Raw genomic sequence first — 23579 nt, 5'->3', positions numbered from 1 at the left:
GTAGAAGCTTAGAAAAACATTATTTGTTATGGGTGTGTGATTTTCAGCAAAAAGTGGCTGGGGCTTAAGCCCTGGTTTGTAGTATTGTGAGCGGAATGATGGAGATGAACAAAAAGGGGTACATGGATTCAGAAATAAAAGAAAGGGGGTACTTGAGCCAAGAAGAGTTTGAGAACCACTGCTATAAACAACACCAAACCATTGAACAATGTCCAGGGTTGTCATGTTTTCAGTTTCCTGCTCATGGTGTTTCCCACAATGACTGTGGGCTTCCAGCAGCCTCTGTGCCCTGTGAGGAGCTCCTAAAGCTGCTGACGCGGGATAAATTGTGCGCGGTGTCAGGACAGCTCCTCCCTCACGCGCCCTGGCTCTGGGATTACAGCTCGTGGCTCTGCTCTGTTCCAGGCGTCTGATGTCCTCTCCTGCTGCTCAAAGTCATTCACAAAACCTCCATAAAATCAACCTGCGTGGACACGGCGATATGTTCGAATATACCAAAATAAGTCATTAACGGTGATCTTGTTGAGCAGAGTCCAGGGTGAGAAGGCTGGAGTGGAGACAGGTAGGTGTCTGTGCGCTCTTTATCCGATTATCCTCATGTAATCTAAGGAACTGTCACTTAGACTACTCTGTGATGTTTTACTGCTCAGTAGATAACACTTAATATTTATCTTCTTTTATTATTAACAGCGTATATAACTTTTTCCCAATCATGGACATACAGTATATGTCAGCATTGTTGTGCGTAATTGCGCAAATTTGACGGTAGATGGAGTAGGATGGAGGAACCCCCAAAACACCTGTAAATATATACAATTTTGAATTATGGTGCTACTTTTCTTTAACAGAAAATATGCTACTATGTGTAGGTAAACTATTTTCATTTAACTCTTCAAATTCTACACATAAATTGTCAATTTAAAAATAAAATTGCCACGAAACAATCCTTGCTTACAGATTAAAAGTAGATTTAATTTCTCCATCTCTTGATATATTGCTATTTGCATCAATCATTAATAAAATGTGGCTCATACCTACAGCTTTCAGGCCTTGTAATTCGAGGAACACAAAAATTATTTTAAAATATGTCACAGATTGAAATGAATAATTGATTGCCCAGACATTGAATGTCTTATCTATGGGTTTCAGAGACCACAACACACCTTCAGGTGTGTTGTGGGCCAGCAAAAACAGAGCCTTATATCATAGCCAGGGGCTTATAACTGTATCCATTATATTGCAGGATATTTTACAGAGTAATTGTAAATAAATGGTAAAATGGTAAATGGACTTGATTTATATAGCACTTTATAACCACACTGAAGCATTCCCAAAGCGCTTTACATATCAAATAAATCAATTACATCATGTGTGTCTTGGAAAAATGTCAATTATCTTTCCCATTTTCCACTATGTCAGATTTATTGTTAGTGTATTTAAAAACATAAATAAAAATCAAACTTTTTCCACAGTTACTGACACCTACAGTATATACAGTATTCTAATCGTCTTTTTTAACACAATAGCTTGGGGAAAGGAGATTACAGCATACATTAGATTGGTAGTTTTCCCAAACCACAAATCTTCTTACAGATGTAATCATGAGTGCAGACCTTAATCATATGTTTTAGACCTAGTTTAAAGGAACAGTAAGGCACCTTTATCATTTTATACAACTTTGTGTCTCAGAACACACTGACTTTGTTTTAGCTTGCTCCCAGTTGTAGTCTGTCAACAAATGAAAGTTAGAGCTTTTGTCCGCTTATTCAGTTTTATTTATTTTATTTTATTTTTTTACCCCACACATGATTAGCCTGTTTTTGTAGATGAGGCAATCTGGCATAGAACTGGGCCTTTGTTCAAAATTTTGTGATTGTTCATGGATGTGAAGTATGATTTCCTCAGAAGAAGAAGAACACGCAGGATAACAATAGGTTCCTGACAGCTTATGCTGCTTGGAGCTCCTAATTTCTGAAACATACACAAAAGGACAACGTTAAAAAAAAAAAGTTGCACAAGATGTCTAAAAATACACAAAATAATATGAAAATTCACCAAATTACTGCAAAAACACACACACGATGACGAAAAGGAAAAAAAAGAAAACCAAAAACAAAAAAACCCTTCGTTTATCTCTTGTATTAATGCATGGATTGGTCATTATCCTAAATGCTAACGTGAATGTTGATAATGTGGACCTCAGATCAAAAGCGACCTTTGAGTTATAGTCTGTTGATTAAAATGCACATTCATTTTCATCAAAATTTTGTCATCAGGACTATTTCAGTTACAGTCTAGTTTTAGTCAACTAAATATCATTTTGTCTACTAAATCTGTAACAGATGTAGTCTACTAAAATACACTGCATGAGTTTAATGCATTTTTCTAAAGATTCAGTTAGCTTTGATCAACTTGATAAAAGATGGCATTAATGTTTGTAAACACATACACATGATCACATGATCACATGAGTTGTGATTGGATTTTGTTCCATTTGACAAAATGATAGTTTAGTTTTTATAAATTGAAGAAAATATAAATATATTTTGACATTGTTTTTGTGAAAAATGTTTTAATCAGTCAAAGTCTTGTTATTGTCGCTAAATATTTTTAGTCGACGACACTACGACTCGAATTTTTAGTCGACAAAATTAAATATGGCCTCAGATCAGACTATTACTACTTCCACATTTTTTGTGGCCCTTCTGTGATGAAAGCTGCTCATCTCTGACGCTGAAGCTTTGCGTCATCTAAAATAGGAGAATCCACATTTGCTAAAAGGCATTCATGTAATTAGTCAGGCCTAAACTCTGAAAATGATCCAATCTGAGCCTTTTACATGGTGCAGCCCAGCTGTTGCTTTGTGCCTCATTTCACTCGCTGTCTCAAGCCTTACGACCACCCATTGATTGCCTGTTGCTAACAAAAGCTCCAATCTGCTTCCATAATGGCCCTTCAAACCCTTCCTGTGTGAATTATGATGGGGCATTGCTAATAGGACAGATCTGCTGTAAGATTAGGGATCATTAGCAATGCATGAAAATATATAATTTACAGTATGAATGATAGGGGACTGGAAAGAGGTGACGCTGAAATAAAAGGCTAATAATAGAATGAAATTATAGAGGATCTGTGGCAGCTGGCTGGATGAGACTGAGTGGATTACTGTATTATTATTCAATGAGGACATACTTCACTTACACTCAGAAGAGACTCAGGCCTGCAGGTGGTAACTAGGAAACTTAGAGTGTTAAAAGAGTAGTGAAGACCTCTCTGTTTAATGTAGGGTTCCTGAAAGACAGGTGGCTTCAGCCAGCTGAAAGAGAGGGTGGATCATAGCACACATAACATAAACTGACACAGTGAGAGGACAGATGAACTGCAATGAGTTTATCCAGGTGTCCTAGGAATGGGAATTTCAAGACAAGACAGCACTTAGTATGAGGGGTTTGTGTAACTCATACAAACTATAAAAAATACATTCATTTAAAGGTGTGGTATTATGCTATTTTTCACCATCTCCATTTGTTCTAAGAACCCCAACAACATAGTATTTGAGGTTTATTTTCCCTGTTTTCCAGAGTTTTAGCCTCTGAAAAGTGACTTTCTGAGCAGTTCTACAAACAGGCTGTTTTGGGGCCTTCATGCATATTCATGAGTAGGCGTGTCTGTAGATGCTGACTTCATGCCTCGCTCTTGCGAGGGAGATCAGTGATCACCAAAGCGATTTTCTTTTTACTATCTACACACTGTTGTTTTCAGAAAAAAACTGCACATTACAGTAAAACACATAGATATTTAAGCGACTATTGTGATTGTGAGTCCGTCTCGGTGCTTCAGGCTTTGTGTTTATCACAGCAGCAGCAGCAGCAGCAGCAGAGTAATTCAGCTGCTTCAAACACTCACTGGCTGCTAAGTCACTTTCTTCTCCTCCTTATCTCTATTAACAACAGGAATAGTGTATTTAAGGTGATAATCATTTGTTTTGTCCAACCACTGCGTCGCATTGTGTCACAAATGCGTCAGATCAAGTCAAAGGTGATATGAGGCGATATAACAGATACCAGTGTTTGGAATAATGGCGTTTAAAATAACGGCGTTGGTTTTTCAGTAACGGGGTAATCTAACTAATTACTTTTTACGCCGTTACAACGCCGTTATCATTACTGAACGTTAAATGCGGTGCATTACATGCATTGATTGAATAAAATGTTATCCGAAAGCATCCCTGGCTTCTGACTCAGCTGTTGTGAGGAAGTGGGTTAAAAACAAGGTGAGCGATTATGATTGGCTTAGGCGGCGTCATGTTTCATGGTAGCCAATCAGAACCAGTGTTTTTACACATGTGCCAGCAAGAGGAGGGTGGTTAAAAACAAGGTGAGTGATTATGATTGGCTAAGGCGTCGTGCCAACACACACACACGATGAATCAGCAGAGTGTGGAACAGTCTGATGAAAAGTTGTCATTTTTAAGGTGACGATACAAACATTACTTTAAATCAATTGTGGTCAAAGGCAAGAACATGTATTTGAAGTGTTCATTATATCCAGGAGTGAAGACTTTGTCCACATCTGTTGTAAGAAACTCAAATTTAATGAAGCACCTCACGACACACGCATCTAAAAAATGCGAATTATTTGACATATAGCATCTTTTTTTTTTTTTTTAATAGTAACGCAAATAGTTACTTTTCTTGGTAATGAGTTACTTTTATTATAGAGTAATTTAGTTACTAACGCAGCTACTTTTTCGAACAAGTAGTGAGTAACTATAACTAATTACTTTTTTAAAGTAACGTTCCCAACACTGACGGATACTAAAAATAGAATGGGTCAGCGCATTGAAAAATTGCTTGCATGGGCGTGGTTTGTAGGGGAATCGCTTGTACTGTACCCACGACTGCTGTTTGATATACTTGCATTTCATACTTACACCGGCAGCAGGCACTTCCTGGAGGGGGCGGTTCAAACTTTAGTGATGTCACTGAAGTTTTTCCGCTCGTTTTTTAGGAGAGGGCAGAGCAGCAGCTCAGAGAGCAGGATTATTGAGGATTGCTCAGAGATGCAGGAAGGAAGCCCACTAATACTTTAGGGGTGTTTTTAAGAATGAATTAATATTGTAGCAAGTTTAAAAGCTTAAAAAAGTTGATTTAGCATGATATTGGACCTTTAAGTTAGCTTTAATGATTTAGTTAAGAGTGCAAAATGTGATGCTGCAAACACAGCAAGTAACGTTAAAAATAAAACTGTTATAATAAAACAATATAATAATGCAATACTGTTTCTGACTGTACTTAAATCTTATATCTATTCAACATCTTGGAAAAAGTATCAGATGCTGTTTTTTTAAAAAGTTTAAATCACAATGCTTCAGACAAAAACAAAAAAAACATTTGGTTTATTTAGTGACAAAAACATCTTTATCACAAGCCATTGGAAACAAACAAAGAAATCAGCAGTTATTACCCATCAGTTCCACCTGCTTATGTCTACAAACATGACAGACAGCGACTCGTTCTCTAGATTTTCAGCTCGTCTAGCATTTTCTCTGTGTACACAGTTTGGCAGCACAAGGACGGCATATGTAGATGTTCTGAAGTCAGAAGGTTTGCTTTGTCTTGTCCAGGCATTGAGCTCTTCTTTCTAAGATGGAGTGTGAAAGTTGTCACTCAATGGCAATTTTATCCAATCACTGTCACCTTTCAGCACTTTTGACAATGTCAAAGATTTAAACAACCCACATTATAAAGACAGCTCATTTGAAAGACTATTATATGTAAACCTTAAATGAGATTTAGAAGCTGCATTATGCAATAAAAGGAGTGGCCAGGTGCCAGAAAATGACATATTTCCTGAAGATAAAATTAATCAGTGCTTTGTAACAATGTAATATTCAAACACTAGCTGTAATGAAGCAAGTCCATTACTTGTTTACAAAAGACGCATGCATATTATCTTTGTAAAACAGATGTTTATTGATTGTCTTTTCCCATGGTTGTGGACCTGCAACAGAGAGTAAAGTATGAGTGAACCTAAATATAAAGTGTATAATTGTCTGACAAATCAACTTACTTTGTATCTCTGGTCTGGTCCCAGGTGTTCCGGCTAAAAGATTCCCCAGAGAGCCGGAGCACCTTAAGAAGGTTCCAGGAGGGACCATTGTGTGAGGAGCAGGAGGGGTGTTTGATTTAAATGTTGTGCTAAATTAGATGTTTGTTTTAATATAGATATCGTTAACTTAATTAAACATATATATTTGGTAGAGGTAATGAAATGTTTTTACATTGTTAGATTTGTAATGTATAGTGTGGAAGAATAAAATTGTTGTTTTTAAGAACTTTCCTGTGCTGCAGAATAAGCTGGGACTTAATCATCTGTCGGCCTATAAAAGCTGCTCAGCTGCATTGTTGGGGAAGAGTGCTGCATGATGTGAGCTATGTTTGGAGCTCTGCACATGTTTTAACCTTGATTTTGCCTATTTCTTTGTAAATACGTTTCTACTTGGAAGTCATTAATAAATACACTTTGGTCTGCACCTGGAAACGTGGCCTTAGCTCTACTCTGTTCCTCCAACCGCTTAAATGAAACGGCCTACCTATGACACTAGCTAAGTCATTGTTGATATCCACATTACTACTTTTGACATTTCACACTTGTGTCCTTCTTCCTCAAACCAACTAACTTAAATAGCCTACTTAGCATGAGCATCCTTTTCCCCACAGTTATCAACTGTCCTACATACATTATCAAGCCATCTCTGCCCTATCTCACTTACTGTCCCATTAAACTGTCCAAAGCTGTTTCTCTGATGTACTTGTTCCTTATTCTGCTAGCTCTCAGTGAAAACCTCAACAGTTCAGCCTCCTGTCTGCCACTGTTTCCAAACTAGGGATGTAACGATTCACTCAACTCCCGATACGATTCGCGATACTGGGTTCACGATACGATTCTCTCACGATTTATTTTATGGGACTGTAGAGAAATTTTTTTTTTTGGGAAAAAAACTAGAAAATACTGTACTATTTTTCTTTTATTTTTCATTGTCAAAAGAATTCCTTGATAAACTATTCAAAACAATGCAATTTAACTAAAAATAAATCTTGAATGAAATAAATAAAGGAATAATACAAATGAAAATGAAGCCTATTAATTTAAATTCTGGTTCTATAATAAACAATGCAAAACTGCATAATAGTTTTTTTTCTTTTAAAAGTGCAACTGAAAATGTATTTTGTGCCTTAACAATTGGACTTTAAAAAAAACAAAACGTGATTGCACTGATTTACGTCATATTTGTTTGGACCAGCAGAGAGCGCTGGTAACACAGTGGTCGGTTGGCATGCAGATATCTTGCAGTGAAGAAGAGAAGCTATGCTAGCAGACAGAGCTAATAGAAAAACATGACTTTTACAGATATTCAAGTTATATTACAGATATTCTTTCGGTGCTAAAGGGGTAATGAATCATTTATTAACATATTTAAGAGTAGAAGGCGGCCAGAAAGAAAGTATTAGCAGACTCCGCCCGCCGCCTACACTTGTGGGCGATTCAATTTTCAGAAAATCGATATCTGAATCGTGATACCTATGAATCGATTTTTAACTGCCTTGCGATTAATCGTTACATCCCTACTCCAAACTATACAGAATTGTTTGTCTCAGTAGTGTCTTGTAGACCTTCCCCTTCAACCTAGAGCTAAGATCCGATTCACAGTGTAATATGGTATTATGCATGATGAATAATGTCCTATTACTACTACCATCCATCCATCCATGCAGGGTTGCTGTAGACGAGTTTGCTCAAGGACAGGTCACCAGTTGCTACAAACACTGTCTCAGATTTGGCTTGATTCCAAGCCATAATTTCCCTTCACTAAGATAAGGACAAAGGAGCAGTTTGTTTTGTCAAGGCTTGTTGACCAGGAAACTGAGTCGTAGCTCTCGAGGAAAAGGACTATTTAATGTTGCTGCTTATTAAAGAAAAAGATGAACGAAACAAATAGTGGAAAGTTCAATTCCACTCAGGAGAGTCATATTCTCAAAGTGGTATCACCAACGCAACTGTTACTTTTCATAGAGTACATCATGTATAATAACTGATTTAAGAGTAAAAATATATCGAACCAAGGATTGTTTGTCACATTATCTCACCAGTTTGTAGTCCGGAAGACATGGCCTGAAAAGCAGAAGTGACATAAAGTGGGAACGTTTGGTTTTAATATTTTACATTCCATCCAATTTTGTACAAAAAGGGAAAGATGCATTGCTGGGTGTAGCAACACCTCAACAGCATCAAGAAGTCAATATTAATTCCAGACTGACTGGGAGATACGGATTTGTGCGGTGAAACTGAGGAAAGCTTGTTGGTCTGGTCCAGTCAACTATACGTCAGTCAATCAAAAGAATAACATACCGCTACACATCAGCTGATCAGAAAATAGCACTTGATCTAACTGCAGCAATCAGGGATGAGGGAGTGACTCATTTATGAGTACAGTATGCAGTGCCACCCCTCCTTAACAGGGCATACATTTGCACTGTAGGTACAGTACATTTGCACTGTAGGTTCCTCGCTTCAAAACTTGAGAGCCCTACTCTGTGATCTTGTTTTCCCATGGCTAAAACACCGTACCAGAGCTGGTGAACACAGTTTTGCTGTGGAGATCCGCGAAGGAGACAAAATCAGAGGTTTCGGCCAAGAATTGATATTTCTGTGCATCCAAATAAAGCAATAACCTTGTTTTAAAATATCTGTAGTAGACTCCGGACAACATATTCGCCAACCCCTTTCCACATAAATAAAAAATCCATGCACTGCTTTCTCACCTGAAGCAAACACACATGCTTATACACATTAAATGTGAGCAAGCACGTATCATCAGCAACATTATATATCAATAAGTAGGGATGTCCCGATCCAATATCGATATTGGATATCGGTCCGATATTAGCTTGATATTTTTATTTATTTTATTCAATTGTAGAATGCTGTAGATATTATGTTGAAGGTTAAAATTTATGTAACCAATTGGTTAATAATAAATGGGTCAGTTTTTCTCATTCCTACTGTTGCTAACTATTGTTCTATGTTTGCGTAACATCACTTGATCAAGACTTTTCTGACATTACGCACTACAAAGTAAGTAATTATTGACATCCCTACCAATAAGCAATTAAAGCTGCAGTTTGTAGAATCCTCTCTCCGCTTTGTAACCGAACCCAAAACTCAACCTCTCTTGCCAGTATATTATGTGAACGCTTTTAGCGACTTTTTTCTCAATAGACACGAGTGACAAAGGAAGGGACTTAATCTTGTGTTAGTGGAGAATTTTCTGGTGTTTCAGAGACTCTGACATGAATGCACATATTGCTGTGTAGTTACTGTCCCGAGAAGTGGCTGCTGCCGTCGGCTAGTTCCCGTCAGAGAGCTCACACACAGGGGGCTGTGATCCCAGCTGCTCTGAGAGGCAGCCGCATCTAGACTGTAAAATTAATTCACCTTGAATATGCTTCTCTTAGGTTTGCATGCGATTTATCCTGTCTGTTCTCGCTCTCCCTCTGAAGCCAGTGTGTGCGGGGTGGACTCTCCGCAGTCACGGAGATCCGCGAGGACGCAAAGCAAAAGTGGTCCACTCCTCCTCAGTGTTTGTGGCTTTATTCTGTTACTTCTCCACCTCTATCTGCCTTTTTCTGGTTGATTTGCCGTGTAACTGTTGTTCCTAACATTGTTAAGGAGACTTCTGCTGGAGCGTCCGCAAAAGCACGTTTGCTACCAATGGTCCCTCAACGTGCCTGACAGCCAATAGAAACGCCCAAAACAGCTCATCGAGCACGTGTTTGTAGAAAGATCTCTGATTGGTTGACATCCAGATTCCAGGAGTGTCAGGCTCCTGGATTTTAAACTTCATTTACAGAGCCAGGAGAAGAAGATGATTACAATATGCTCAAAGATGATTATGGCTTTTTGTCCAAATGATGGCAAAAAGACTTAAAAACTGCAGGTTTAAAGCTCACCTTTTAGAAGTGTTTGCTGCGGGCATTCATGGTTGCAAATCAATATATCTTAATTACGGATCCCTCTGCTTTTTGGTCCTTTAAAAGTTTTCTCTTTTTGTTTTCACAACTGGGATATTTTGGTCATTTACACATGTTGCCTGCAACAGGTGTAGCGGGTGTGTGAGTGACACATTCTTCAGCCTATCAAAGTGGTCACGGAATGATTGAGCCCCTCGGTCTGCGGTTTTCCAAGATTGTACTCTCGTCACTTGTCCAATGTCCCATTTTGCCACCCTTGAGAAAGTGCCGCTATAGGCGATTGCCTTGTTCATCTATATTGGCAGCGTCGGCCCTGACAGTGACAGATACCACACATTCCCTAGAGCTAATTTAGTATCTCCGATTCATAAACCCACACATTCAAAAGTAAACTTTGCACAGCAGGACAGAAGCCAGCTGAGATTGAATCCATGAGCTCCATGCTGAGAGGTGTAAATATATATATACATGGCAACAGCCACAACACTGAGGGGTCTTACATTTACTCTGTATGTTCAAAAAAGCCTCACACTCTAACAAGTGAGCTAATTGATCAAAAGGCCACTGCAGCAATTCCTAAATAGTCATTAGAAACTAATGATTCGATGAGCATGATTGACTTCTTTGAACCTACCAACTGAAAAATAAATGCACCATAAATAAATAATGTATCCTATAGTTAAAATAATGTGCTATATTCAATTTATTGACAAAACATTTTTTTTTTACAGATACATTCAATGATCCCTAAACCAAACACACTTCGGTTTATCGGTTAGACAGTAAAATTGTGTTTTCATTGGTTATTTCATGCAACAAAGTATTCACCCATCCAGGAACATATTATTTATTGAAATGAATTTTTTCAACATTACAATACACAACCAAGCAACAGAAAACAATCACATAATAAAGGAACCCTCACACCAGACCCATACCCACATACATACATACATGATATATTGCCAGATTTTCTCGAAAAGATAGAGATTCTCCACTAACAGTACAGCACTCATATCCCCAACAATGTCCTGAAAACGCTGCCAGATGGTGTAAAATGTGATCCTCTGATGGTGTATCTGATCTTCAAGATGTGAAATAACTTTCCTGATCCAGTGACTATATGTTGGTGGAGAGGGATCTTTTCACTGAATCAGTCTCCAAGTCAGGAGAGAACAGAAGGCCAACATACTACTGTTCAATGGAGAACAGGTTTTATCTTTTTTTCCCCAAATATCTAATATAAAGTTTTTGGCATGTCCAAAACATAATGTAGGTGAGAAGGTGGAGCCCGCCTGCATTGATGGCCTGTAGGGCCCATTGAATGACAGCATGTCTATGACATATCGTAGAGGAATTTCCTTCTGTAAATGACACTCCAAAATCTGTTTCCCATTTGATTTTGGGGAGAAAAACTATGTCTGGTTCAGACTTCACCTCTTTTTTATTTTCTTTTGAAGAGAAGAGTAAAACTGTTTAACAAGGGATCATGTCAGCTGTGTTTACCTTGACTTTAACATCTTGACTTTTATGTGTTTGCAGACAAAGCTGAACTACTGTTGTAACTTAGAGATCCAACAGGAATGTAAAATAAATGTCATGCAAACTAGCAGAAATCCCATTTGGTAGCCAGCAGCTACTATTTGCTGTGTGAGATTTATCAAGTTTGTCTTTTGGAACCATTGCATAGTCAAACAGTCAATTTTTAACTATGGAGGAAGGTTATCTGTTAAATAACGGGGCAGCTCAAGAAAAACAGATGATGTGAAAATAAATGACACCTGAGGAACATATAAACGCTCACATGAAACAAAAAAATATTGATATACAACCTGTAAGTAAACATTTCCACACTGATTGTTTTATGGTGAATGATTCTGGCAATGACAAGAATCATTTTCTACTTTTTTCAAGTGAGCATGAAATAATTTGATGACTTCTTCGTTTGTGATATTTGACACTAAAAATCTGCCTGATAGAGCCTAATGAAGTGAGATTGTACATAGTTATTAAATAGTTGTCTTTGCCCTGGGTATCACAATGCTTTTTGAATGCAGAGACTCAGAAAGTCTATTCCATTGGAAAGGAAAAGTCTTTGTATGCTTAAAGACATAAGCTGCGTGTCCATTACAGATTTTTGCAAAATGAAAGCGGTATTTCTAAATGTCGGCCAAGTATAATTGTGCTTTGAATGTGTTTCCATTGAACGTTGGTTTGGGCAGGAGCCTCGCAACTCCTGTGAAATCTCATCACGTGAGACTACGCTGCTGCAGAAAGATGGATGCTCAGAACCTCCTTAGAACTCTCCATATTCCTTTGTTGTTTCATGTCTAATGTGGCCGTAATAATTTTGTATAATGTATAATGCTAAGAAATGTCCCGGTCTCCTCTTATGTTTATACTTAATGCGCCATGTTTTCTCGGAGATCAGTGGTCATTGGACCATGTACCTCACGTCCTGTGACGTGTATTTGCATAAAAAGTGTTTCCATGGCACTTTTGTGACACTTTTCAATTACTGAAATACCTCCTCATGAAAGCATCAACACTTTTTTGCGATATTTGAGTGCTTTTTGGAAATTCAGGTTTTTCCATTACCAGTTTTTATAGCGTTATTTAGATTTTGCGCATTTCCAAGGTTAATGGAAACACAGCTACACACACGTTCTGTAGGTCATATGGATGTTTTCATCAAGAAATCACAAAAAGTGTCTGTAAAAAGTCCAAAAATCTTTTCTGAGGAACACAAAAGAAAACTGGGCACAACAGCTTGAAATACATCCATTTCTCTGCCAGGACATTCTTATTCACCACCAAGGCAACAGGTCCTTTATTTCTCAGAAGCTGCTGTGAGTTTTTGGGCTGCATGCTGTGTTCTCCTGCCTGTTCCTTTAAACAGATGTTCCACTTGTTAAAGGATCAGGTCGTACCCACGGAGACTGCTGATTCCTATTTATGAAATGAGTCAGTGACTACAAACCTTTACCTTGTCATTATGTAGCCTCCAGACAAGGTTGATGTTTTTTTTTGCTAGTGTTATGACTCCAAACAGCACTGGACCATCAACAATTTCACTATGTTTTGTAAAAATACACGTCCACAATAGGTCATGACGTGACTTGTTGAACGATGTAATTGTTTGCATGAAAATGGAGGTTGTTTCACTCATTTTCAGTACTATGTTGTTTTTCTGCAGGTTTGGCAGTTCAGTGGGGGATGTTATCGAACTGGTGGCGCGTTAAGGCTAAAGGAGCATGGTGAAACACCAACCCTTACAGGTCTACGAGAAGCAGGTCTTTGTGTCCTTTGTCACTGGGATCTATGGTTGCCGCTGGAAACGATACCAGCGCTCCCAAGACGACAGCTCAAGGGTAAGATAATGAACACCTTCATCACAGTATATAAAAAAATACAATCATTGTAATAATTTGAGTTGTTCACTGTAAATAATGTATATGAGATTTTTGCAGATAAACTGTTTTGTATAAACTATGAGAATTTGATAAATTATTTTATAAAAATTGTTATTTTTAATTATTTGCACCCTGTGCTAAAGACATATTTTGTAGGTCGGTCATAAGATGCAGATTGCTTTGTTTAGCTGTTCCCAACTTATTAGAATCAGTACGAATCAGTGGGGGTGGGTCTGAGTGGAAGGGGAGTGACGGCCAGGGTGAAGAAAAGGAAAGGATTACCAGCCGCTGGGGGGTGCGTGCGTGCAGCCTCTTGTGGGCGCTTCACCTGCCTCCCTTCCAGCTTGCGGGGGGGACGGAGCACAACTGCCAGGTGATAGATTAGACAACCTTGAGCGGCTGGCTTCGGAAGCCAAAGATTTTAAGTGATTTGTTTTTGATTCAGGCTAGCTCAATTTCAATAGCCTTTAGTCCCGGTTTCTCAGCGGGTACTCCAATAAGGTGATTCCTGAAATAACATTTCAGGAAATCTCTAGGGGAACCCCTTGTGTCTTGTCTGGTTCACATTCAAAAATGGTATAATGCTAATCCAGTTTAAAGTCTTACTGGTGCTGCTGCAGAGCCTTCGAACAACTGGCTCCAGCCTAAACCATGTGACTTCTTTGACATGTCCTACGAAGCATTGTTGCAGACCATAAAAACTCTTTCATAAAACTCACACAGTATTGTCTTATGGTTGTTCTCTCTTTAACATAATTATGTTCACAACCAAAATGCATAATTGCTTCAGGAAATATTTGAGCAATCCCACGAGCAAGTGGTACAGGTTTTGGTCTACATATTTTCCAGATATCAATTTAATTGAAAATCTAAAGATCTGCTAATCGATGAAGTCACATTTCACTACCAACTTAAATTATTGCTTGCAAATATAAAAGCTCCAGATACCAGCATGCGTTTAGGCTCTAAATGAGTTTATACCATGAATGGTTAAAGGCTGGTTTGGAACCCAAAAAGAGTATTATGAAAAAGAAAAATTTACAATGGTTTAGCTACAGTGATATACATTTAGCCTCATTCAGAGGGCCAAAGTTAAAAAAAGTTCTGTTTCCTCCCTCTTTTGTTATTCCATATTTTGTAAAAAGTCAGCTCCAAAGGGGCGAGTTGGATTTTTCTTGTATTGTGACACCACATCATGGAAACTCCTCCTCCTGACAATCCTGGCTCCTCCTACCCTATATAAAATGTGAGCTCCTCACTCTCAAACTACCTCACAGGTAAAACAAACACTGCGGTTTAATATAGAATATATATAATACTTTATTTTCATATATGTAAAGCTACAGACACAAAGTGTGTTCTCTGCATTTAACCCGTCACTGAAGAGCAGTGGACAGCCACAGCGTAGGGCCAAGTGAACTATCGTCTTAAATGGACGAGTTCTGTGTTCAGAAATGTGCGGGTGACAAGAAAGCGACGTAGCAGCTCTGGTGAGGGTTTGAAACCGCTGACTGACTCCGCTGCTGCTGTGATAAACACACACCGTGGAGCAGCGTTTTTGTCGGACTCACAATGACAATAACCGCTTAAATAGCCATGTGTTTTACTGTAATGTACAGTTTTTTTTAGCTGAAAACAATCATAAAAGTGTGTGGATAGCAAAAGAAAATCACGATGGTGATAACTGATCACCCTCTGAGAGCGAGGCATGAAGTCTGCTTCTACAAACACGTCCACTCATGCATATGCACGAAGGCCAGAAAACTGTTTTTAGAAGCGTCATGAAATTGACTTTTCAGAGGGCTAAAACTTTGGAAAACAGGCGAGTTTGGGAACATAATACTATGTTATTGGGGTTCTTACAACACATGGACAAATACTGGACCTTTAAAAGTAAGTTCATTATCGCAAATAGTTCAGGTTCCGTGGGCTTAAAGATTGTTAAACTCAAACAATACAACTAAAGTCTTGTTTCAAGATTTTATATATATCTATTTTTAAAAAAAAACATAACTGTCACTGTTAGAGGATGGTGTGGACCCAAATGCAGAGAGAGATAGAGGCGGCAGGCGGGCTTAACGTTCATAAGTGTCCATTTAATTCAAAGGTAACAAAATCCAAAAGGGCATAAGGAAAAACCAGGGAGCAAGGAACAAACACAGCAGGACACAAGGAGGTTGACAATATACAATATAATGATCCAGCAAACACACAGTGACCACTGGCCAGACACTCAGTTAAATAGTAGAGCTTGATGGGGAATGGGCCACTCCTGGATGCAACACATGAGGCAGCTAATCAGTCACAACCCAAACACACTGGCATCACTGGGAGGTGAAGACACGAGCAGGAATACCTGGAACACAGAGACAAGAGGCTAAACATAAACTAAACACAACCTGGCAAAAACAACAATAATAAAAAATGTGGTTGAAGATTTCTCCTGTCATTTAAAATTTATCACAGAAGTGTGAAACTATTTTTCACACACAAGAAAACAGTACAGGAAATTTAGCATCACTTCATGAGCAGAGGCATAACAGTCAACGAACACAAAATCAACTCTCAATAACAAAATAAAAGACTTGTAAGCACAAGGTACATTGAGACCCACTCAATCTGGCCTAGGGATTAGTTTATATAGGGTCAAGAAAACAAAGAAACACAATAAATTGTAGACATGAGAGGTATTCCAGTTCAAACTCTGAGTATGTTCAGGCTCAAATGAGGGAAACTCTGAGTATCCCATTCCAAAAAGCGAGGTATGTTCTTCTCTGAGTATGTTACCATGGCAACATTGTCCGTGAACTAAACCTGGTCGCTGGCAGGTTTTATCAAAGGGTTTCTACTTGGCTCCGCCCACCTGAACACCATTTCTTAACACTTAAATAAACTTTAACACTTTTCTCTGAAACACATTAGTAACATCTCACACCACAGACGTGTTCACATCATTACTAATGTTGTGTTGCTTTACGTCTTTTTTTTTTTTTTTTTGTGATAACGGTAATTTTCTTTATAACATTGTAGATGTAGATCATTAAGTGAAAGTCACTGAGAGGTTGATCTGCATTAAAACATCTACTGACGTCTGTAGTAAAGTTCTCTGAATAAAAACCTGTGGATAATATAAAGGAGGAGATGATCATTTAAATAAATCAACTTTTGAGGCTCGATTGTTGTTTTATATTGTTATACAGTTAAGTCTGTAGATCACACGTCTTTGAAGGTATGATGGTGCAGTGAAGTGTGACGCTGCTCTTGAAAGCGATGGGTCGTGGGTTTGCGTCCCGCTTCAATGTTTTTTTAATGACATTTTTTAGGACGTTGAGATGACTCTGGCGACAATATTACATTGAAAAACAATATAAATGATGTGATATGAAGCAGCAGCCACTGTCTTTATATCCAGTGTAACAGGAGGGCTCTCTATGCAGACATCCTATGCTGCTGACACGTCTCCTCAGACACATTTTATTCATATTATTTACCGCTCGTCACGTCACTGAGGCAATAAAGTGACCAAAAAGTGTGACATATTATGGGTGATTTAAGCCACTATAGTCACTGAAGACTGAACGCACCTTTAGAACAGGCTCATATTCCTCAAACAACGGCTTATTTCACCCATCAGGGTGAATAAATGACTATCTTCCATTTGGTTGTCATGGCAGTTTGAGTATTCTTTGATCCATTGATGATGGCTTTTTATCGCGCCCGTGCACGTAACTAACCCAAGGTTTACATACTCAGGGTTGATTAACCCACTTCATACCAGCTTTAATGGAATCCGATACCCAGAGTTTCCCATCGCGGGGTATGTTGACCCAGAGTTTATGGATAGACTAGTTTGTTAACCCGCCTTTATGGAATACCCCTCTGCTTTGTACCTGCAGAGATTTACTGTGCTGTCAATGTAAGGTGGTAAGGTACGATGATAATAACTGTATGTGACCCCTGAGCTTAAAGGTCCCATGTCATGCTATTTTTCACCTATCTCCAACAACATTGTTTAAGGTTTATTTTCGCAAACGCCTGTTTTCCAGAGTTTTAGCCTCTGAAGAGTCACTTTCTGAGCAACTCTACACAAACGGGCTGATTTGTATCCTGCTTATGCATATTCATGACTGGGCGTGTCTATAGACGGGACACTGACTTCCTCCTCCCCGCACGGTGACGCAGGGCCAGAGGACGGCCCGCCTTCCTCCCACCCACTCTGTAGTTGAGCTCATGCTGCTTTATAAACATGAGACAGGGCGCTGGGGCGGGGCGTTCGCCAGTACATACATGTACATAGACTGTAGAAAATACATACACAGCACTGTGCGAAGGATGCTGAAATGGTCGCCTTCGTGGGCGTGTCTGTTTACATGTCAATCATGGCAAAGAGCTTCCTGGAGGTGCAGCTTCTCCAGCTCAGTGCCGCGTCAAATGCGTCATCAAAGTGGGAACGCGTCATCAAATTGGAGCGAGGTGTGTGGGCTCGCCCTGCAGTAAGAAAGGAGCAAATCACCCTCTAACTAACGATTGAGGGAATCAATGAAAAAACACTTTGGGCATGTGAATGAAGCCCTAATTAACATTTATGATGTTTAAAGCACAGAAAAATCTATTTACCATAACATGGGCCCTTTAAATGAGTTGGACAGCTTTACAGTAAACGCACAGTCTGCCTCTGTTGGACTGGTTTCTTAAAATGTCAAATCCTTAAACAGACTTTTTTTTTCCAAATATCCAATTTTTAGTAAAAACTGCCTCTACTCTCTGCCAAAGGCTCATACTGACACAAATGTGATGTGGTCTTATAATTTATCATGTAATGAGCTATTATATGTGTACTTTTGTCTCTCTGGGTTACAGGTTATAATCAAAGGATGACTGATAATAGTCTCTTCAGCGATGACAGGAGTGATTATCTTTGTTTGTTGTGCAGGCTTGCAATGATCCTACAGATAAGGCTGTGTGTAAGCAAAGCATTAGAGTGAATAAAGCCCCTGCCATTCTCGGCACATACAAGAGAGCATAACAAGCTGCTAATGATACTACACGGTCGGGTAGAGTCTGCTGAAACCCGAGCACACCTCAGGAATAAATGAACTATTTTCCATATTGTGGGTAAAGAGGCCAAAATGTGGGTCAGGCTTTGTGAAGGCAAATATAATACAGCAATCTACTGTACAGGGAGTAAGTGTGTTTACTACCATTTCTTTCTATTGAAAATATCAGATAATAACATAGTGAAGCTGCTGTGCATCCTCACTAATTACTGTTTTTGTGTGTTCATCTTGCATCAAAATCAGAATCAGAATTCCTTTCATAATCCCAGGGGGAAATTGCTTTTGTTACAGCCACTTATATCACAATTAAAAGAATAAACGTTAAATAAGTGTATAATTAAGTAAAAATAAGGAGCAGATACACACACATTACAGTAGTAAGAAATAAAGTAAAGTAAGATAGATAATACTAATACTAATAATAATTATAGTTATAATAATACAAATATACAAATTTGTATACAAATATGATACAGATATTTACAATCTGCATCTTTCTTTTTTCCTACTAGTAAAGTGCCCGTCGGAAGTATGTATTCATATAGTGGGAGCATAAGTAGAGTTGTCAATTATGGTCAAATGAGTATGTGTTTGAAGGTTGGATGTACAAAGAGGTGTACATACTTTGTACTCTGTAGTGTTATAAAGGGGTGTATATGTGGGTGCAAAGTAAAATAACGTGTGTGATTTCCCTGGTTTAATTCTATGGAACATGCTCATGATAAATGTGTTTGTTGTTTTTTTTTACTAATTTTTATATTTTTTTGTTTGGTGTATTTTTTCTGTAATATATGTTTTTTGTTGTCATTATGTGTTTTTTTGTATCTTTTTGTGCATTTTTTGTATAATTATTGTTTTTTGTTGCAATTGTAGTGTGATTCTGGAGTCATTTTGTGTATTTTGTAAAATCTTTTTAGTGTAGTTTTGTGCATTTTTGTTGTCATTTTGTGTATTTGTTGTATAAACATTTAGTTTTGTGTATTTTGATTCATTTTCATATTTTTGTTGCCGTTTGGTGTATTTTTCTGTAATATATGTTGTTTGGAGTAATTTTGTGTGTTTTTGGAGCCTTTTTTGTATATTTTTGTGCATTTCTGTTGTTGTTTTGTGTACTTTTTGTATAAATCTTGTTTATTTTTTTGTTTTATTTTACTCATTTACTATATTTTTATTATAAATACCTTATGTGTGGTGAGGGCGTGTTTTGTACGCATTTGGTTGTATAGCACATGGTGAAAATATAATGCCATATCCATTAATTAGCATTTTTCGCTGTTCACTTTCAACACAGACGCGCCCATTGGCCGCCAATAACTTTTGAGTCCCGTCATAACTTCCGGGTCCCATCCGTCTGGTTTAAACAGCGAACGGTCAAACAAACATGAAAATAAACGTTTTGAAATTACTCCAAAATAATGGATGCACACACTTGGGGTATTTGAAAGCCGTTGAGAAAGTTTCATGTCGAACATATACTACGTAGGGGAGATATTCACTCTTTCTTTTCTAAATTCCAATGAGACTTTTAGACCAGGCCCTAGTAACAGTGGAAAAAAATTCTTGCAATAAGAGTCAGTGCAGTGTTGGGAAGTGCGAAGCAGAGCCAGACACCCAGCTGTGTTCAATCCTCACACAAAGAATCAGTGGCTCGACCATAAAGTAGTCCATTTACCAAATGTGTGAGCCGGGCACTGATGATGTGCTGAGCAGCAAGAAGAAAAAAAAAATATTCCCTGTTCATTTACAAAGTTCTATGTTGTTACTCATGACTTGAGTAGAAAGACTGGCTTTCATCAAGTCGAATGCTGTCTGCTTATGGCACAACACAGGACATTGTCAAGTTCATATTAGGTAAACTTATGGTTGATTCATGACTATTAGTTTAGTAATGTTTAGACTGCTCTGATTCTTTGCTTATTTTTGTTGCTGGGAGCTTTTAGTGGACAGGTATTCAAATAATGAACTGTAATATTTCTCACCAACTGTCCAGATGTCAAGAAATCTATACTTGTTATTATGCATGTTCTGTTTCCCCTCTTCTGAATGTTACGGCCTTGGATGGTGGCTGATCTACTCTGTAAAAGTCTATGCAATGTCTTTGTTCATCTTAAGCTTTAGTGGAAGCTGTAAGCAGAATTTCAAGTGTGTGTTTGAACCTTGCTGCAATAATACATTTCGAGTTTTAAGGGTCCTTGAGTGTCACGGTCCATTGAATGCATAAATAAGAAGATGGACAACTTTGTTTTACATTTCCTTTCCTCTTAGGTTGCGTAATTCTTTTTCCTATATCTAGAGAAATCTTTTGTTCGGATGACACTGACCTTGCCCGGCCAGTCATTTATCCTCTATTCATGCAAATACAGCATAACTGAATACTGGACATGTTCCAAGAGTAGAATGGATTTCTATTGCCTGTATGGTACATACTGTAGGTAGTTGCATACAACTCATATTGGGTAGGAAGATTTATAATAATCCTAATGTTTTTAGTTAAAGCAGTAGTTCTTCGTAGAATATCTTCGCAGGTGGTTATGCTTGTGACATATATACGGTTGTTTCATAATGATTTTTATGCAAACTGCTGTAAATGATTGATTTTAGAGATAAGTCGATCCAATTTTTTTCACATACAGATGGTGCTGCCAACAGACAGACTATTTTACTTGTACACTACCCTGATATTTCCTTTCAACAGTTACAGGCTAACATCCTTTCTGGTAGATGTATGTTGTTTTTAGGTGTATTGTGGCAGGTGACAGTACTGTTGGGTATTTTGTTGTGCATGGTTAAGCCTTGACATATTTTTGGAATATTTACTTTTTTAATTAATGAAATAAATTAAACAAATATCCTCATATAAAAATAAAAGAAAATAGCCAAAATGACTATGACAGAATAATAATGAATGTTTTAATATATTAAACCCATCTATTTGTATTTTAGATTTCTTCTTTGCTTTTTTGGTTCAAAATTGGGATTGTAATGAAGTAACATTACCTTCAGTAATCCAACCTTTTATTTAAAGTACCCATAGTAACTACCAGACATTTTAGTCTGTATAAAGATCAGAGAGTCTCTTGCTTCCTATCCAAACTCGCATCAGACATTCCTAATAATCAATCACTCCCTTGTCCATTTACCGTACACAAATTGTGTGGGACTGTGGGAAGATATTGAATTTTCTGTAGAAAACCACCACCGCACAAGTGGAACCCATGACTTTTATGAGACAGAAGCACTTCCCCTGGGGTCCAGTATTTTCACTGTGTCCTTTTAGATTGCCAATGAAATATTTTTTTAGTTTAAAACTTGTGTTAAAACTTCAGCAGAGCCAATGCTTCCATGGAAACTCTTGTGTTGTCCAATCCTAAAGAGCACTGACGTGATAGGCAGGGATTACATGTCCTGTTTGTAACAACCTTGTTGTCATGTTTGGATATATGGATTCATGGAGGGTCATAATGATATGGATGATCCTTTTCTGGCTCGCGCTGAAACTGTTCACATTCTGGACTCGGTAGATTCATGAGTAGAGAGTCAGAATCTTTACCTTACACACTTTAACTCATCTCTTGTGCTCTTATGTAATTCTCCAGGAAGGTTGTGTCCAGGTTTGGTGTGGTGCAAAGCTGATCAATGCTCAACAGGATGTGTTGACTGGCCTATCATACTCTACACTTCCCCTGACAGAGCTTTAGTCTATAAGCCTGTTAACTACTGAAGTCCTTTAATGCTGCACTGACTTTGTTCTGTACCTTTGTCCCACATGTCAAGCCAGAAAAAATGTCCCTTCCTCATAAAACAATCGATTGATCTGTGTCAACATGTAAACTAAAGTGACAATTAAGTATTTAAAAAAGCATCAAATCAAACTTTATTTATATAGCAAATTTTATGCACGAGGCAACACAATAAGCGTCAAAGTCAAAAACAAGTCATTGCAACGATCACTTGCAAATTAAAAACACAATATACAGCTCAACATGTACGCATAAATGATCAGTACATCCTGCAAAACCAGTGAAGATACCCTCTGGATAACCCAATGTGCCCATATTGGTTTATTGTTACAACCCACAACTAAATGTATTCTTAAGTTAAAAGTGTAAATACAAATTTTTCCACCCATGATGGGCGATTTGGCACTGCCCCCCCATTTTTCTTTTAATACTCATTATGAACAAGTCTTTAGCAATTTCCACATTTTAAATCAGACACACAACCCATCTGTGTTTTTCTTCACAGTGGGAGTGTACATGGTTCATCATCTTGTGCACTTCCTTCCTTCTGCTCCTCTTCTGGGCCTACTTCTGGTTGGTGGCTAAAAATGACTTCAACGACTTCAACTGGTGAGTCAACAATCAACTTAGGATCGATACAGTAATTGCTTTGTGAAGAGGTCAAGGAAGGTTGTGAGGTTACCTTGCAGTAAAGTATTAGGAACAAGTTGTTATGTAAAATGTATCTGTTCTGGTATTACCAGCAACACAGATCAAGCTCTAATCCAGGGGTCGCCAAGCTTTCTGAAACTGTGAGATACTTTACAGGTTGTCTAAAGACGTTCATTCTCCAAAGGGCTACCAGTTTGAAAAGCACTTCCTAAATACTGAATTCTCATTAAATTAGAGGGAACATTAATGATGGAAGACAGCAGTAATTTAAAAAAGTAGGAAATGTTTGCAACTCTTTATTTCTCCTAATTTATACAATAATTAAATTTTCACTGCAATTCAAAGAAAGTCATTATGTTCCTATTTTAAATATTTATATATATTTAATATTATATAATCACAGCTCATTCACCAAATCTGCGACACTAAAGTCATTTGTAACAATGTTTAAGAGAAAATAAACATTTCATGATGATTACATTAATACAAAAACATGTCAAGTTCATGACTAACATCTGTATCTCATCTGTATGTAATCTTTGTTAATTTGAAGCCTGGCAAGTAAATCAGATTTCAGACGGAGCTCAATGGTGAAAGTGCTGAAGTTCAACCTCAATCCAAAGCATGTCCACTGCACAATACATAGACATTTCACGCAAATGCCTCTGAAAGTCTAAAACGACT

At 38.0% G+C, this 23579-nt stretch overlaps 1 protein-coding gene across 3 annotated transcripts in view; it reads left to right on the top strand.

The window, feature by feature from the left end:
* Positions 1-379: 379 nt before the first annotated feature.
* The window catches only part of gdpd5a (glycerophosphodiester phosphodiesterase domain containing 5a), a 42579-nt gene continuing 19379 nt past the window's right edge, over positions 380-23579 (top strand). For 2 of the 3 annotated variants that reach the window (XM_028465853.1, XM_028465854.1), the window contains exons 1-3: positions 380-562; positions 13231-13405; positions 22750-22853. In XM_028465853.1, coding sequence (XP_028321654.1) covers positions 13289-13405; positions 22750-22853 — 221 coding nt within the window. In that variant the 5' untranslated portion in view covers positions 380-562; positions 13231-13288. Of the gene's footprint in view, positions 563-13045; positions 13406-22749; positions 22854-23579 lie in introns of those variants that run through there. The other variant, XM_028465852.1, reaches the window with a different exon arrangement.

The sequence above is a fragment of the Gouania willdenowi genome, chromosome 14 (assembly GCF_900634775.1).
Source record: "Gouania willdenowi chromosome 14, fGouWil2.1, whole genome shotgun sequence".
Classification (NCBI taxonomy): domain Eukaryota; kingdom Metazoa; phylum Chordata; class Actinopteri; order Blenniiformes; family Gobiesocidae; genus Gouania; species Gouania willdenowi.
Note: the sequence above shows the minus strand (reverse complement) of the source record. Positions and strands in the feature narration are given on the sequence as shown.